At 38.7% G+C, this 17,331-nt stretch overlaps 1 protein-coding gene across 1 annotated transcript in view; it reads right to left on the bottom strand.

Moving 5' to 3' along the window:
* The window catches only part of NRG2 (neuregulin 2), a 186,896-nt gene that overhangs the window by 25,695 nt on the left and 143,870 nt on the right, over positions 1 to 17,331 (bottom strand). The window contains exon 7 of the mRNA XM_042464379.1: positions 9,292 to 9,350. Coding sequence (XP_042320313.1) covers positions 9,292 to 9,350 — 59 coding nt within the window. The remainder of the gene's footprint in view (positions 1 to 9,291; positions 9,351 to 17,331) is intronic.

Here is a 17,331-nt window from a genome sequence, read left to right as displayed (position 1 = left end):
AGCAAGGGAGTTGTACTGTCACTGTAAATGGCCCCAGCTAACAATATGGTTGTAGCTATTTGTACTAAATGAAGTTTTCAAATACTCTGTTCAGACAGCCCCACATCATCCAAGTAGGATCTAAGGCATGTGTAACCACAGCCTGCTCAGACTTCTCCATGAATGGGCAGTTGCTGCACTACCATCAACTGTGCAAAAGCACCCCTGGCCACCACAGAAACTTGGGCCTACAGGCTCAAGGCCCAATCCAAGAATACCTCCAATCTGTTAAATTGTGTTTTCAGGACAGGTTGAATCCCTGTTCCCTAATCTGCCTTTAGACTGACTAGTCTGTATTGACTGGATATATCTTTATCACTCTTATCATTTCCATTACTGATGCCAGCCACTGGCTTAGGATGGAGGAAAAAAAGAACTACAGTTGTGTTTCATTAGAATACAGGTGGCACCACACCCAAAACCTCCAAACAATTTCTCCCCCCAGTTTCATGTAGATGTTGAATAAAATGGGAGAAAAAACAGAGCTCAGAGAGATTTCACTGGTCAAAGTTGAACTGGACTCCTCCAGCACTGCTGTCTGGGTGTGTCTCTCTAGGAACGTGCCTCCAAGTTCCAACTCAGTGTTGTGGCCCTGAAGAATACCATGGTTGATGATACTGAAAGCTGTTCAGAGGCTGACCAGAAGAAACAGGAATATGCTCTCCCTGTCTATTTCCTAGTGAGGTACAGTCACCAAGAGGACTCAAGCTGCCACAGCAAAGTTTAATGTTGCCTCCACTCTCAGAGAGGTCTTACATAACTGTGGCAGGTATCTTCCCAAGGTGCAAAATCCTAGATAATATGGAATGGCCAGTTAAGGATGTAAAAACACAGCCATACAGCCTACTGCCACAACACTTCTCCAGAATGGCAACCTACTCACCTACCCTATTTGACAACACTTCATACTGACCCAGCTATAAAAGCCAGTCGGCAGCTACTTCACTGATCCAGCTGTGCCCTGACAGCCAGCTATCATAAGGGAAGTAGGAATGTCAGATATCTTTGGGATATGGAAATAGAATTCCATTTATGGGCTTTCCAGTCATGGTCCCATATGACAAGAAAACATTATGATTCAGCTTTGGAGTCTGCTTTCAATCTCATAGAATCATAGAATAATAGAGTTGGAAGAGACCGCAAGGGCCATCCAGTCCAACCCTCTGCCATGCAGGAATCCAAATCAAATCATCTCCGACAGATGGCCATCTAGCCTCTGTTTAAAGACCTCCAAGGAAGGAGACTCCACTACACTCCAAGGGAGTTTGTTCCACTGTCGGACAGCCCTTACTGTCAGGAAGTTCTTCCTAATGTTGAGGTGGAATCTCTTTTCTTGTAGCTTGCATCCATTGCTCCGGGTCCTAGTCTCTGGAGCAAGTGAAAACAAGTCAGCTGCCTCCTCAGTATGGCATCCCTTATTTAAACAGGGCTATCATATCACCTCTTAACCTTCTCTTCTCCAGGCTAAACATCCCCAGCTCCTTAAGTCGTTCCTCATAGGACATGGTTTCTAGACCTTTCACCATTTTACTTGCCCTCCTTTGGACACATTCCAGTTTTTCAACATCCTTTTTGAATTGTGGCGCCCAGAACTGGACACAATATTCCAGGTTCATGAGGGCACCAAACTTGTAACCCTCACTTGAAGCTTATTGGAGATTCTGTTTTTTTATATACAGTGCGCCTGCGCTATAGGCAGGCACCGCACACGTGGCTTCCAGCTTATGCAGAAACTGCAATGGGAGAGTGAATGGTGCACCACGGTGCACACGCTCTCCCGCAACACGAGCACGAGCCCCATTCAATCGAATGGGACTCGAACTTACACTTTTTTGGCCTATGTGGGGGGATCCGGAACGGATCCCCCCATGTAAGCCAAGGGTCCACTCTGTGTGTGTGTGTGTACACACATACATACATATATACATATATACACACACACTCACATATATATACACCACAATTAGTGCAGCCGTGCCGTATGCGGGTGCACAATATGCAGCTTCAAGCTTACGCTGAAACCACACGACAATAAAGTATATGGTGTGTGCGCTCATGGTACCCTAAGCATGCACTCTCCATTGTTTCCAATGGGACACGAGCATACACGGAATTCCCCAAAGGGCCCACCTTTGGCATTCCTGCTTGAATGAAATCAGTGAATGCCTTTTTTTCTAGAATGAATGCCTTTCCACCATAGAAACGTGTGTGTGTGCTGAAACATATACTCTTTAAAAGCCATTTCAAGGTTAAAGCAGTTTTAAAACACATTAATGCCCCAGAAAGCATGGAAATTGTTAAAGTCTTAATTTCTGTGCTACATATTACACAGCAAGGGTCAGAATTGTGTGGAACCCCAGATGTTGTTGTACTGCAATTTCCAGCAGTCTCAGCCAGCATAGACAGTGGAAGAATGCTGGGAGTTGCAGTTCAACAATGGCAGGAGATCTGGACAATTGCCATTGCTTTTCTACCAGCTCCCACTGGCATGCTCACTTACAACTTATTCTCCATGCACCTGCACTTTCACCCCAATTCTCTTCCTCCATGGTTAATAGCAGACAGTCATGGGTAAGACCTCAGTTCTCAGGGTGCAATTATCCAATAACCTATCTTTAACTGCATCACAAATTTGCTTACAAAGACAAAAATGCTAGCTTCCATTTACAGATTAGTATATAATTAACCTTCAAAGAGTGCAGTGTGTTTCACACTGCAGCTTGAACAGCAAAATCTAATTCTCCCACTCGAACATGCTTTGCTGATAATTGTCCAAGTACCCATAGGAACTGATAAACACTCCGGAGAGAACTGGTCAGACTACTCAAGAGAAAATCTTTTTCATATTCTTTTTTAGCTTCTTTAAAGATATGACTGCTGTGTGGGTCATTTCTCTACTGTTCTTTCTTTGTTCCCTTTCATAGTCGTGATCTATTTCCTCAGATGTCTGATACTTCCTCCATGCATCTAAGGGCATCAAATGTATGAAAGCTTATGCTACACCTTCTTTCACAAAGTTAAGGATGCTACAAGATCCCTTTCCATGCTGATATTCCAGACTAGCACAGCTATGTCTCTGAATTCTACCCTGACACCTGCTGGAAGTCAGAGTCTACCAAGAATGTAAGACCCAACAAATTCTTTAATTGTCTTGCTGAAAGTGGACAAAGTTACAAGAGGATGGACAATCTTGGATCTGACTCATACACAGAGGATCAGAACTGGTCAGTAGGATGTAAATTATGGGAATCTTGGGTGGAAGTGACCACCTCCTCTTTGCATTCACTATGCAAAGGAAAGGGGAAATTAAGTGTCCTCAGATGCAGACTGTGGACTTTAAAAAAGCTGATTTTAATAAGACAGTTTATGATGTATAGAACTTCCTAAAGACAGGATACTGAAAGCACTATCAAAAGCAATTCTAACACAAAAGAAAAGTTGGGGATGTCTAAAGAAACAAGGGTAGCTAATTAAAGACATTTCAGACAAGCTGAGATTTAAAATGAACATGTATAAGAAACAGACTTCAAAGTGAAATTCAGAACTTTCATGGGTGTCTTCAACTGCAAGCAGGCAAACTGAAAATTTTTTAAGGCTTTGCAATTTGATACTTCAGTGAAGAAGAATTGAGAAACACAACATAGAATCATAGAATCATAGAGTTAGAAGAGACCACAAGGGCCATCTAGTCCAATCCCCTGACATACAGGAAATCTAAATCAAAGCATCTCTGACAGATGACCATCCAGCCTCTGTTTAAAGACCTCTAAAGAGAGAGACTCCAATACACTCCGAGGGAGTGTGTTCCACTGTCGAACAGCCCTTACTGTCAGGATGTTCCTCCTAATGTTGAGGTGGAATCTTTTTTCCTGCAGCTTGCATCCATTGCTCCGGGTCCTAGTCTCTGGAGCAGCAGAAAACAAGTTTGCTCCCTCCTCAATATGACATTCCTTCAAATACTTAAACAGGGCTATCATATCACCTCTTCTCCAAGCTCAAAAGCCCCAGCTCCCTAAGGTGTTCCTCAAAGGGCATGGTTTCCAGACATTTCACCATTTTAATCACCCTCCTTTGGACACACTCCAGTTTCTCAACATCCTTTTTGAATCGTGGTGCCCAGAACTGGACACAATATTCCAGGTGGGGCCTGACCAAAGCAGAATAAAGTGGGACTATTACTACCCTTGATCTAGACACTATACTTCTATTGATGCATCCTAAAATCGCATTGGTCAGAAAAGAGGGAGGGAGTAATAGAAAATATAAGGGGACACATCATTTCAGCATGCTGTTTCCATATATTTTTTGTTTGCTGTGCAAACTGTTTCTATTTGTTTTTTGAGCAATTGAGTGGAGCAATCCACATATAATTTGGGAGTGGAAAAAATACATAAAAACATGGAGCAGATAGTGGCGCTGATGACAGTACACCTTTGATAGAAGATACATAAAGGGGATTATAATTGATCTATATACAACTAGTCAGAAATCTGGTAGATTAGGGAAATATTACTGATGTAATTTCATAAGGCTTTTGGTAAGATCTCCCATGATATTCTTGAAGACAACGATGAGAGGTGGATTTGTAGCCTGTTGGTGGGTCTGGACCCAAGAGCACTTAATAATGGTCCTCCATTCTCCTAGAGAAAAATGATAAGTGCTGCAAGGTTCTGTCCTGGGCCTACTGTTGCCATCTTTATAAATGGCTTGGATAAAAGAATACAGAGATGCTCATATTTACAGATGACACCAAACTGGGGAAAATTTCATATTCTCAGAAGACAGAATCAGGATTCTGAGAAGATGGAATCCACATTCAAGTTTGGGGAACAGGGCAAAAATGGCCAAATCACATTTCCAGAGGGATGAACTGAAGATTTAATTAAGTTTCTCATTTAGGCAGGTAAAATCAGAAGTGCAGACATGGGATGGGTGATACCTAGCTTTATAGCAATATTTACCATCTTAACAGATTGAAAGCAAAACATGTTAATCAATCAATCAATCAATCAAGAAAGAAAGAAAGAAAGAAAGAAAGCTAACGTAAATGTAGGCTGCATCAAGAGAATTATTGTGTCCAGATCAAAGTAACATACAGTACTGTGCCACTCAAATCTGTTTTTGTCAGTCCTCACCTGAAATGCTGTGCCCAGTTCTTGGCATCACAGTTTGAGAAGGGTATTAACAACATGGAATATGTTCAGAGGGTAACAACCAAAACATTAAACCCTAAAACGAACAGACAAGGGATCTGATAATGTTTAGACTGGAAAAGAGAAAGCGAATAGAATAGCTGTGTTCAGATATCTGAAGGGCTGTCACATGTAAGCAAGTTTGTTTTCTCTCCTTCACAATATAGGACTTGGATCAATGACTCAGATTACAAGAAAAGAGGTTCTGACAGAACATTAGAAAGAACATCTTGTCAGTAACAACTGTCCAACAGTGGAATGCATTACCTCAGAAAATGGAGACTTCTCTTTCATTGGAGGTTTCAAAAAAGATGGCCATCTGCCAGGAATGATTTAGGTGTGGATTCCTGTGTTGGTGGTGGGCTTGGATTAGATTATCCTTGGGACATCTTCCAACTTTACAGTTCTTTAGGATATTTCATGACTAAATGAAGTATTTTATGGAAATCAAAATGCCAGTCTCGCATAGACATTCAAAGCTTAATATAGGAGTACTAGCTAGAGAAACAGTAGAAGACTAATGTGATTCTTTCAATATGCTAGAATATGTTGTTTCCAATGGATGCAATGCAATGAATTTTTTGTAAACATTTTATTATTTTGTGCTGGTCGTGTGCCGTAATAAAAAATTATTGTAATGTGATTCTTTTTCTTTAAAAAAAACATTGATAAATTTATTTTTTATTTTATTTCTGTTTGTGAGGTTTAATGTTTCACTTGCCAAATGTCATCTCATAGTTATATAACTTGTTTCTAAGATACCTACTGACCCAATATCATATTCTGACTGCGGAAATTTAGAAACAAGTGTCATTTATTTTATAGTTCTTACTTTATTCTGAGAGAAAAGCAAATATAATACAATTTATATAAAATTTATATAAAATGTAAATCATGATTTCTATTTACTTATTCGCTTTTTTATTTTGTTTGCTTTTATAGCCTTTAATTACAAATAAAAACAGTAAATACATATTAAAATTGCAACGAATGCTGAACACATCTTTGCAAAAATAATGAGAAAACTGCTTGTTGTATAAAATGTCACTCGAATTACAACACAGAAAATGTAAGCATCATGTTGAAATCATAGAAATACAGAGGTAAATTAGAATTTCGTGCAACAAGCCATAAATAAATGGCTGCATATGCAATTCTGTAACAAGTGTTTGGTAATTTATCCACACAAAATGGCAATAGGACCAAAGATGAAAATCTACTCATAGTTCTCTCTTTTAAGTAGTATTGTGGCTTTATGTTGCATTTTAGCTAATCCAAAAATTGCTTTTCTTAATTTGTACTCCTTCCCTTGTTTAGTGCTTAAAACATCTGCAACAATATTACTGTATATGTTATATGAAACATATTGCTCTTAAAAATTGTTTATTGTACAGTGGACCCTTGTTATCACTGGGGTTTGGTTCCAAGATCTCCCATGGGTAACAAAATCCGTGGATGCTCAAGTCCCATTAAATATAATGACATAGCAAAATGGTGTCTATTATTTAAAAAATGGAAAATCAAGGTTTGAAGTTTGAAATTTATACTTTTTTTAACATTTCCAAACCGTGTATGCTTGAATCCGTGTATAAAAAATCAGTGTATAAGAAGGGCCGACTGTATGTATATTTTACCAAGCATTATGAAACAAATGCACCAATAGTTTCTCTTGACTACAATTCAAAAGGGTCAAAGTCTTAAACAGGGTAGGCAACTGTGCAGGGAGCAAAGACTAATTTTTGCACCTATGACCCTTCTACCAACACAATGCATCAGCACATCTGGGTGCAATGGAGGTTACATCATGTTATTTCTAGTCAACAATTCTGGCCAATTTATGGCTAAAAATGAAGATTTGGGGGGAAAAGATTTTGGGTAACCCACACATCTGTGGGTGTGGTTTGGTTATTTGGGGCAGTTTGCGGGTAGAAGATCACACCAAAATTGTATCAGTTATTTTCTTTACACTGAATGGGTTTCACAGGGCTTCAGGTGAATGTTGGTGGGAAGTTTTAGAATACAAATAGGACTCAGGGGCGACATGCAGCCAATACACTACACCTTTTCCACCCCATCTTAAACATTTTTTAAATTTTACTCATAAGTGAGATTCTAGTCATGTGGGAACAACTATTGTACTGTTACACAAGGAAATCTTAATATTGCCTTTGGTCTCCCCCGCCTCCCCCAATCTTTTTAAAAATGATTTTCTTCATTCCAATACTATCTTCTAGATTTGATTTTTTATTTAAATTTCATTGTGGGCTGACCAAAAAGTCAGGTCATACAAGTCTGTATTATGAAAATATCAAAAGTCATTTTAGTCATAAGCTTACAAATTATGTTTCTGTAATTGTCTAAAGAAGCTACCAACTGTGCCATAAAGAGCATATATTTCTGAATATGAGCGTTATCCTATCTACAAGAAAGCAAAGCAAATATTGGAATAGCAGAAGTATTTTTATAACATTGACGTTGTTTTTAAATAGTTTATCAAAGTCCTGCAGTTCCTTAACAAATCTATTATATAGTGTGAACTTTTATGGACTACAGCCCACTTCTAAGGCTCTGGCTACTGAGTACTCTTAACAGACTCCTACATAAAGAATGGGAACCCCTTATAGACTGTTTATGAATAAAAGAAAATGACTTGGTAACCCTTGGATTTGATTATTAGAAAGAAATGACTATGGAAAGAAGAGGTGTTAATATTAGAAAGTGAGATATGAATATAAATGTAAGCATATATAACTGCTGACAGGTAGATTGGAAGCCACCTTTTTTTTTCTTTTCCCATCTTTCTTTCCCTTTCTTTACCTTTTATATCATTTAAGATACTGTTAAACTCTCTAAGAAACATAACCTGGGAAACAGAGTACTGCTCAAGGAATGCAGGATTTCACGAACAACATTTACTGGAGTTCTACAATCCTTTCCTTAAACTATTAATGTTGAATTGCAGTAAAAATTGATTGGCTGGCAAAGCTTGCAGAATATTTTATTTACTACCATTCGGGGATTTTTGTCCCCCAGTTCAAATAAAACTAGTATTAGTTCACTGAACAGTGTTATGCCCTCTCCTGGAAGCTGATACGATAATGCCTAATCCTATGTATGCAATTCTACTTTGATGCTTTTCCACAAGTTTCTACAGCCAACATTGTGATTAGCAGCACCCTCAATTAATTAGTTTAGCCTTGGGTCAGGAACCACTATGGTACCTCTACTAATCTTCATTTTACTGCGCACAGATGACCACATTAGGCTAAAGAACTATGCAAGCACCAATGCACCAAATTCTAACAGAGGTGGACATGGAAGGTGGAAGGGAAAATGTGACAAATGCCTCCATTTCTTCAACATTTTCTTAAGAACTAGGTAGAGGTTTGGTTCTCAAACAAAAACTAAGCCAAAGCCATAACTAAGTAAGAACCTATGTTACGTCTGGTGCTGTGAGTTGCTAAATCTGCATATTGATACAAGTGGACATGTTTCATTAACTCTTCTGCCCAGCACCTCCTAAAACACAGAAGGAGTAATGGTGAGCAGGAAGAGATTACTACAACCATATTTTGGAGTCAGGATTACTGATAGTCCTATAGCCTTGACCCAAAATACATCCTTTGATTTGTAGTTCTAGCCCAATGACATATTATTATACTACAGCAGGGGACTGTAGAGGATAGAGACTCTATCAATGACTCTTTAGCTGCAGAAATTTAAACCTATGCACCTATTTACTCCACTGACACGATAATCTTAAAAATAAATCAGTGGCCCTTTGAAATATGCCTTTTTTTAGTTTACAGCTGCAAATTTTCAATAGGAGGATGGAATATTCCAGAAACTAATAGATAAACAGACACAGTCCCCCCTCCTCCTTTACATTTGGAGGTTGCCTGAACCCACAGTGAGTTATGTTTAGATTAGCATCGACACCAATAACATTCAAACAAATAGCAAAAGAAGGAAAGCTCCAAATTGGAAAAGAGTTGCTTTAAAGGTGTCACATAGTGTGCTACAACAAATCAGAGAAAGAGAGAAGTGGAAAGAGACATACTGGAGAAGCTGGCCATTGCGAAGTTCTGACACTGGTCCCCTGTGAATTCGTTCGGACACCTAACGAAAGAAAAGAAAACCAGAAAGAGAGAAACAAGATAGCATGATATCCAAACAGACTGAAAAGAGGTCCTTTCTGATGCCAACTTATTAGCTCCTTTTCAAGATTTCTCCTGATGTGCTTTTGGCTGGTCCCTTACCTGCATTACCTAAACCTTAGCCCAGATATTAACTCAAAAGAACACCCTCACTATGCCACTCTAAATCCAGCGCTGTACCCGGGAGATTTTAAGTAGTATGGTGCAATTTTTGTCTTCAAACATACTTTGCTTAGGATCAGGCATGTACAATCGCAAAGGCAGTTTCTCCAAACATCTCTGTCCGAAGAATCCATTTGGACATCTGGAGGAGGAAAAGGGGACAAATCACAGAACAAGGCTGGCATCATCCTTGAGGCTATGGTTAGAAATAAAAAAAAATGCACAGCGATGAATTTAAAAAAAATAAAGCATCTTATGTAAGATAGCTGGATTTAATCTTTGCTGTGTGAAAAAGAGGACACCCTAACTCCTTCTCTGTGCAATTGTTATAACCCTCCTCCATGCATTTTAAGCCTATAATCCTCAACACCCACAGACCTGGGCCATCTGTGACAGCATAAAAAATGGAATCACTATCCTGTGTCTTGGGAAGCTTTCCCAATCCTGGCACCCACCACGCATTCGCAAGGAATGAGGAGAGTTGTCCCCAAATACAACTGGAATGTGCTAAATCTGAGGTAGGTGGGTGTCAATAGAGAGGTGATGCTGAGACATAGAATGGTGTTGGGATTCATTTTTGATTTCTCAACAAAATCATGTTTGATGCACTCATGACCTCTGGGACTGCCAGTTTCCCGTTTAGATTGTTTGATGATGAATTAAAAATAGCAGATTTGTAATTTGCAAAGGAGAGAAACGTAAATACTTTATGCCAATCAACAATACAGCACTAAATGTTATTTTTAATCACTAGTTTTAAAAAGTGTATGGATAAGGCACAAAGGCCCGTTACAAACGGGCCTTTTAGTATGGAGTCAGTCCGTACTAGGGTTAGGAAGGTGCAGTGCTTCCGCATCCCCCTAACCCTAGTACGGACTGAGTCTGTACAAAATGGCGGCGCCCCATCTACATGGGGGCTGCCATGACGACGTCACGACCGCGCTGCCTCTATATGGGGTGGCGCGGACGTGATGTCGTCGCTCCGCGTGAGGGCGCTTAGTGCACCCTTTGCACGGAGCAGGAAGGAGCTCCATTTCGGAGCTCTTTCCTGGTTTGCGGCGCTGCTTTGCATCACTGGGCGCAGCATTCAGACGGCTGCGCCCAGCAACGCAAGGGAGAACGGGGCCAAGCGGCCCCTTTCTCCTCCTCTCCGCCGCCGCTGGCTGTCCTTGGGGCTTGAAGCCCCAAGGACAACCCTTTCCAGGCTGCAGGGAAGCGGCCTTTTGCCGCTTCCCCGCAGCCTGGAAAGCGGTGGATCGGGGCCTCAGCGGCTGCCATTCTAACCGCTGAGGCCCCAATACCCCGGGGAAAGGGGCGGGTACAGGCCGCCTCAAAGGGGCGGTCTGTAATGCGCCAAAGTCATCAACAACATCATTTGAACCAAAATGGCATGAACAGGAGGGGTGTTTGGTGTTTTTAGTAGGCATATCATCAAATCTTAAAGGTGCAGTCCTAGGGAGTAAATTGCATTGAAATCAGTATTACTTCTGAGTAAATATGCTTTGGGTTGTAGTGCATAGATAGCACTGACATTTGCTGAAAGTTGTCCCTTGGCAAGTAAAAAATTTGTCAGTAGCCAGGCTAAGGAATGCTAAGCCACTGCTGGAAAAGGATTGGGGCTGATATCATGAGCTGACTCACTACTGGGTATATTTGCAGCATACACTTCTAAACATAGAATTTACTTCAAGATAGCATTGTGTTTACTCAAAAAACACATTTTATCTCCATACAGTTTGAATGTAATAGTTTACAAAAGAAAAAAAGAAATATATATTATCTCTCAGGTTTTTGCCTTTTTTCTCTAACCATCCACATAGTGCAGAAAGTGTCCCATGTTCTTTAGCATGGGATTCTAGATTATTTTCATCAGACACATGCTATTATCTCAACTCTTGTCATGGGAAATATCAGTGGTAGCCACAAGTTGCTTGATAGTCCAAAAGTCTGGCTCCTACAATGGCTCCATCTTCACTGATACATTCTGTGCAACAAAATTCAATGGAGTGGGACAAACACATTTTTGAATGATTTTTGTACCATCTTTGGACCAAATATTTAAACCATCAGATGAGATGTAACGCGTTGTTAACTGCAGCCATTGAGCTTTGGGTCCAAATTCATCTCTCTTTCCTTTTATCAATGAATCACCAGCTGAGTTTTCATATTGCATGAATGATTAATTTTCTCATATTACTCTGTGTTTTGGTTGCTTATCAGTAAAACAATGTTGCAAATATTTCTTGCAATACTGCATTGTAAAAAAAATTACAGGAAAAATAAATAAATAAATCAAGAAACTAGAAGGAACAAAATGTTTTTGTTATTTTTCTTTAATTGCACATAAAGTTTATATAATCAATAAGTTTCAGTCATAAAAGATACTGACAGAGAAGCCTTCTGCTGCATCGCAAGGGAACCAACAAAATCTGGCTTTCTTGCCAAATCTATCCAATTGTTGTTGTTGTTTAATAAGGAATTTTACATGAAATTTAAGGAAAAGAGGGTTTCTCAATTATCCAGAACGTCGCACAAAACCCACCATTAAAATGGTCACAAAGAAACATCAATGTGCATATTTTTACTTTTGGGATTTCAGCGACAATGCGTTTCCAAATATTGCTTTATTTGCACAATTGCGCGTGATAATCATTTGCACAATTACTCGCCATTTTCACTTCATTTACGGGATGCTTTAAATGTACTTTAATCTCTCTTTAATGCCAAAATCCCCCAGTGTGATAAACTCCATAGAGCCTTATTGCATGTCAAAAGCAAACCAAGACACAGCAAAAGAGAAGAGGGTTTCTGCTTACCTCTCCATATGCTACTGTAGAATTTCTATTCTCCATCCAGAGAGAGATGGTTGTAAAAGCATGCCTTTTTCGAAAGAGATTTTTCCAGCACAACAAAAGACCAGCTTTTACTACCATGTCCCTCAGGAAGAGAATAAAAGTGCTTAGAAGACATGCAGAGAGACAAGTAGAAACTGCCGCATCTCAGTTTGTTTCTGACATGAGCTAAGGCTCTTGATCTAGTCAGTAAATCTAATTTCTTCCTTTCTGGTACTATACTATTACTTATCTTTGAACTGTAGTTCAGAATATACAATACTGCTAGGTCTGCATAACTGCACCAAGGAACATATTTAAAGCAGGATAACATAAAAGTTAACACACAGAGAGAAAATTATTAAGCATCTGGAATTGAACCATTTTAAAAGCATTTTAACTGTTTCAGCATTTATCTATGAAGCAATTGGGAAGCCATAGATTTCAAAAGGCCAGTGTATGTGTCAAAAGCATCTGTACGCTGCTCCACTTTTGCTTGACACAATCTATAAATTTGTATGAAACAGCATAGAAGCTATCTCAGTTATTTCATGTTTATTTCAGCCAGTACTGGTTTGTTTAATTGCACGATTAAAGCCAGTTTCCAATACCATTTTGTAATATAAAGGTTTTTGAATGACTTCCAATTGCTGTTTCAGTTTTCACTGCCCTGAAAGAAAGTCAGCATTGAGTTCTAATTGGCTATTTCCAACTGGCTGTCTTCCAACTGGCTGGTTGACTTCACACTGGAAGCTATTTCCATTCACATGCCACCCAAATGAATGCCAATACTTTCTTGTGAACTAAGCCTTTGTTATTTACCTCAAAAACTGAAAGCTGTCTCAAAATTGGTAATCTATCTGATGATCTATAATCCTTCTGGCTTTGCTAACTAGTTAGTCCAAAAGTTCTTTATTGTCACACAGTGTAACATGTCTTTAGACATACCATGTTCATTACAATGACTCATATAACTTCAACTCTGTGAAGCATAATACCAACATTACATTACTTTACATGGATTTTTCCTTATCTTTGTTGAGACTAATTTTAGGTGAGCTATTGCTCACATCACTTCCTACTTGTTGAAGTCTATGTTTATTGTAGAACTTTTCCTCCTACCTATTTGATTCTCTTTGATCCACCAATCATTCCACCAAATAACAATTCATATGTATAATGATATTAATCATCATCATCACCAGTTAATTATATGCACATAAAATTATACATATATGTACATAAAATAAATGCATATTAAGAAAGAGAAAAACATTGAACTGGATGTTATACAGTGGACCTTTGTTATATGCTGGAGTTTGGTTCTGTGTCTAACAAAATTTGTATATGCTCAAGTCCCATTAAATATAATGACATTGCAAAATGGTGTCCCTTACAAAACAATGGAAAATCAAGGTTTGATATTTGAAATTTATACCTTCTTTGAACATTTTCAAACTGTGGATGCTTGAATCTGTGTATAGGAAATCCGTGTATAAGAAAGGCCAACTGTATATTGCAGTTTCACTCTAATGCTTCTCTTTGGCAATACTTCACTAACCCTTGTGGAAAAGGAATTTTCTTTTCAGTGAACTGAGGAAAGTCCTCTTTCATCCTTATGGAACCAATGTATTGACAAGTAAAAAATATCTGTCATGATCTGTTGCATCATGGTTTTCCTTAAAAAAGCCTACCTTTGGTCATTTCCCATCCTAACATGTTACATGAGACAAAAAATACTCAAAGGTAAAAATCACAGAATTTTACAACATTTTCTGCTCTAGTCATTTTTCATGTACACCTGTAGAAGGGAAATGACTGAAACCTAGAGCCCATTCATACTACATGATTATATATTACACTTTAACTGCTATGGTAACATCACAAGGAATTTGGGGATTGGCAGTTTTAGGGAGAGGGACTGAGAATTTTCAGCACAGAACTCTAGTACCTCCCTAAATTACAATGCCCAGGACTCCAATGGATTGGCAGCTGAAGTTGAATATAATACTATGTTTGTGTAATGTGAAGTGCCCCTGAAGATATGGTTTACAGGTGTGTAGGTAAACACCTACATTACAGGGCTAGTTCTCTGTGTGTGTTTTTTAAAAAATGTGACTTTGGGAAACTAACATGTCCCATCCTCATATGTGAGAGTTAATAGATCATATAATGTATATAAAAGACATAGGGTTCCCAATTGGCAAATTGTTTGATTTGTCTACATAATAAAAAGTAGACGATACAATATACAGATGTGGGTATTTTATTAACTTTTTATTCTGACTTTTAAGTGAGATCACATCCAGATTCAAAAGTACTCTGTACTGCCTAATCAATTAGGTATTATTATTATTATTATTATTATTATTATTATTATTATTTTGGTGCTATCCTCCAAATTTGAACCCAATATTGTTGATTATTAAAAAATAATCTTGAGCTTATTTCTTTATCTGGAGCTTGTAAATACAGACAAAACTGCAGACATTTCTAATTTGTAGGGTTTTTTGTGGGTTTTTCGGGCTATGTGGCCATGTTCTTGAAGAGTTTATTTCTAATGTTTTGCTAGCATCTGTGGCTAGCATATTCAGAGAATGTTGGCTGGATAGATCCTTAAAATTAGTGGCTATCTACTGTATATACTCGATTATAAGTCGACCTCATGTATAAGTCAATGGCAAATTTGACTTATAAATTTTGATAAGACCTGTAGATAAGTCAAGAGTAAAACTTAGGGCCATGTAGCAAAGGATGTAAAGGAAATTGATTCCATGGAACTTACAAAATTCCACCAGGCATGACTGTTTGGGTTAACCCTAAAGGCTGGGTAGGTGAGAGAATAGAGGGGAATCATGCTTCTTTTAGGTGGTCCCAGGATGACTACGCTCCAGTTTTTCCACCATTCTACTCACAGAAGATGATGGTACTTTTTTACATATTTAAATTAAAGTACAGTACTTACATTGACCCATGGATAAGTCGACCCAGGTTTTCTAGTCAATTTTATGACTAAAATTTCTAGACCTGTACATGAGTACATTCAGTAGTTTTTGTTTTTAATTCTAAATTTCTAAAATAAAGAATTTTGAACATATTTATGGCCTCTTGGAAGACAGAAAATAGTTGAAAATTCTGGAATTTCTTTTAAGAAATCTTAATCTGTTCATGCATTCCATATATATAGGGCTCTAAAGAAACATTATTGGTCTTATCAAAACTTTTACTTCCCTTGAATTCCTGAGATATTTTTCTGGAAAGGAGCCATCAAATGTGATTTTGGTTTCTCCTTAGATAAAACCCAGTGATCATAGGGATGTTTGAAACCTATTAAGACATTCAACTAGTCATATTAAAACTGTTTTAGAATAAATGTTTTGGCTGAAGAATGATATTCCCTTCAAAATGTACTTTAGGAGATTCAATGACTATTTCACTTAAGTCTATACTGTCAACACCTTTTCTAAAATCAAGCCATTGACTGCTGACTGGCTATGAGGAATCAATTGCAGAATGATATGAGACTTCCATACGAACCTCGCTACCAATAGTAAATGGTATGATTGCTCTGTATAAAGCCAAAATAGTTCTGCGTCTCAGTGTGATGAAATGACAGCTCAGTCAATTCCAGTGGCAGCACTTGGTTGATCGAGGGATCAAAACAAAACAAATACTGGATGGATGGATGGATGGATGGAATGTATTTCTAATACCAGCAATGTTCTACATCTTTCCCAAACCTAGTTGGAAGGAATAAGTAGGAAGAATATTCTTCCTTTCAAGAAAAGATAAGAAAAGAAAAGAAGTATAGTACTGTATCTGCTATGTTTCATCTAAATTCCTTCTTCCATGTGATAGAAAGCTGGACTTTTAGAACTTAACTGTGTTTCCTTTGGTTAACAGGGCCCTGGAGCTTTTTGTGACTCCTTTTTTTTTTTTGCGGGGGTGAGCTATCTGTTCTCCTTATATACACATGAAAGCTGAAGAGACAAGTGAATAGGCAGGCAGCTCCATCCCAAAACAGCCTTAAGGGGGATACAGACTGGCACTTTGTGGCAGCCTGTTGGCAGAGTCAAGGTGTAGCATCCACCCGCTTGACACTCTGAACCCACCCCCATGGTGCCATTTTGGTGTGCACCCATTTACACTGCATGCTCCATGATGATGCCTCTGTGGCGCAGCACCCAAATGGCACAGTGCAAAAGGGACATAATCATGGTGCACTGGCGCACCTATGATACCCCTTCCAGGATGCTGGAAAGAAGCTGCTTTTTTGTGTCCTCTGGAGGCTGTGGCATGCGGTTGCCACGGCCCGAATGTGGGGCACAAAGGGGCGGCTCCATGTTGCCCATTTGTATAGCCCCTTAGTTTCAAAGCAGCAGCTGCTGCTCCAAAGCTTCAAGAGTCCTTCTGTTAGCCAGCTCCAGAACTTTATGACTGGCCTTTTCTCTCTTTGGTATCATTATCATTATTATAAAATGTTCTGTTATTCAGAATAATATCTTTCATATTTGATAACAGACATTACAACAATAACATTAAGAATAGGTAAGGGGAAAGGAAGATATGGAGACATAGGGAAGGGATCAACATTCAGTCTTTAAGTGGGCGTAGTTGTCTGAGAAAGTTAACAAAACGGCTGACTACAAATCAATAGGTTATCATAAAACTTTTTTTATATATCTCTTCATATATCCTGTCTTAGACTAGAATTTAAACAGGAATTTACCCCACCCAATAAATGACCAAGACACACCAGACTTATAAAAAGTGCTACTAAGACAGGATGTCTGTAATAAATGCATAAAGTTGCATTAAATGGTTGTGTCATCAAACAGCTGAGGTACCATATGGTATCACTGAAAATTTTTCAGATCTCAAGCAGAGTTCTGCAGGACGTCTGGCCAACTAAAAGGGAAGAGAATTCCCTGACAGAAATGCTCTCTTTTG

Source organism: Sceloporus undulatus, chromosome 4 (assembly GCF_019175285.1).
Source record: "Sceloporus undulatus isolate JIND9_A2432 ecotype Alabama chromosome 4, SceUnd_v1.1, whole genome shotgun sequence".
NCBI lineage: Eukaryota > Metazoa > Chordata > Lepidosauria > Squamata > Phrynosomatidae > Sceloporus > Sceloporus undulatus.
Note: the sequence above shows the minus strand (reverse complement) of the source record. Positions and strands in the feature narration are given on the sequence as shown.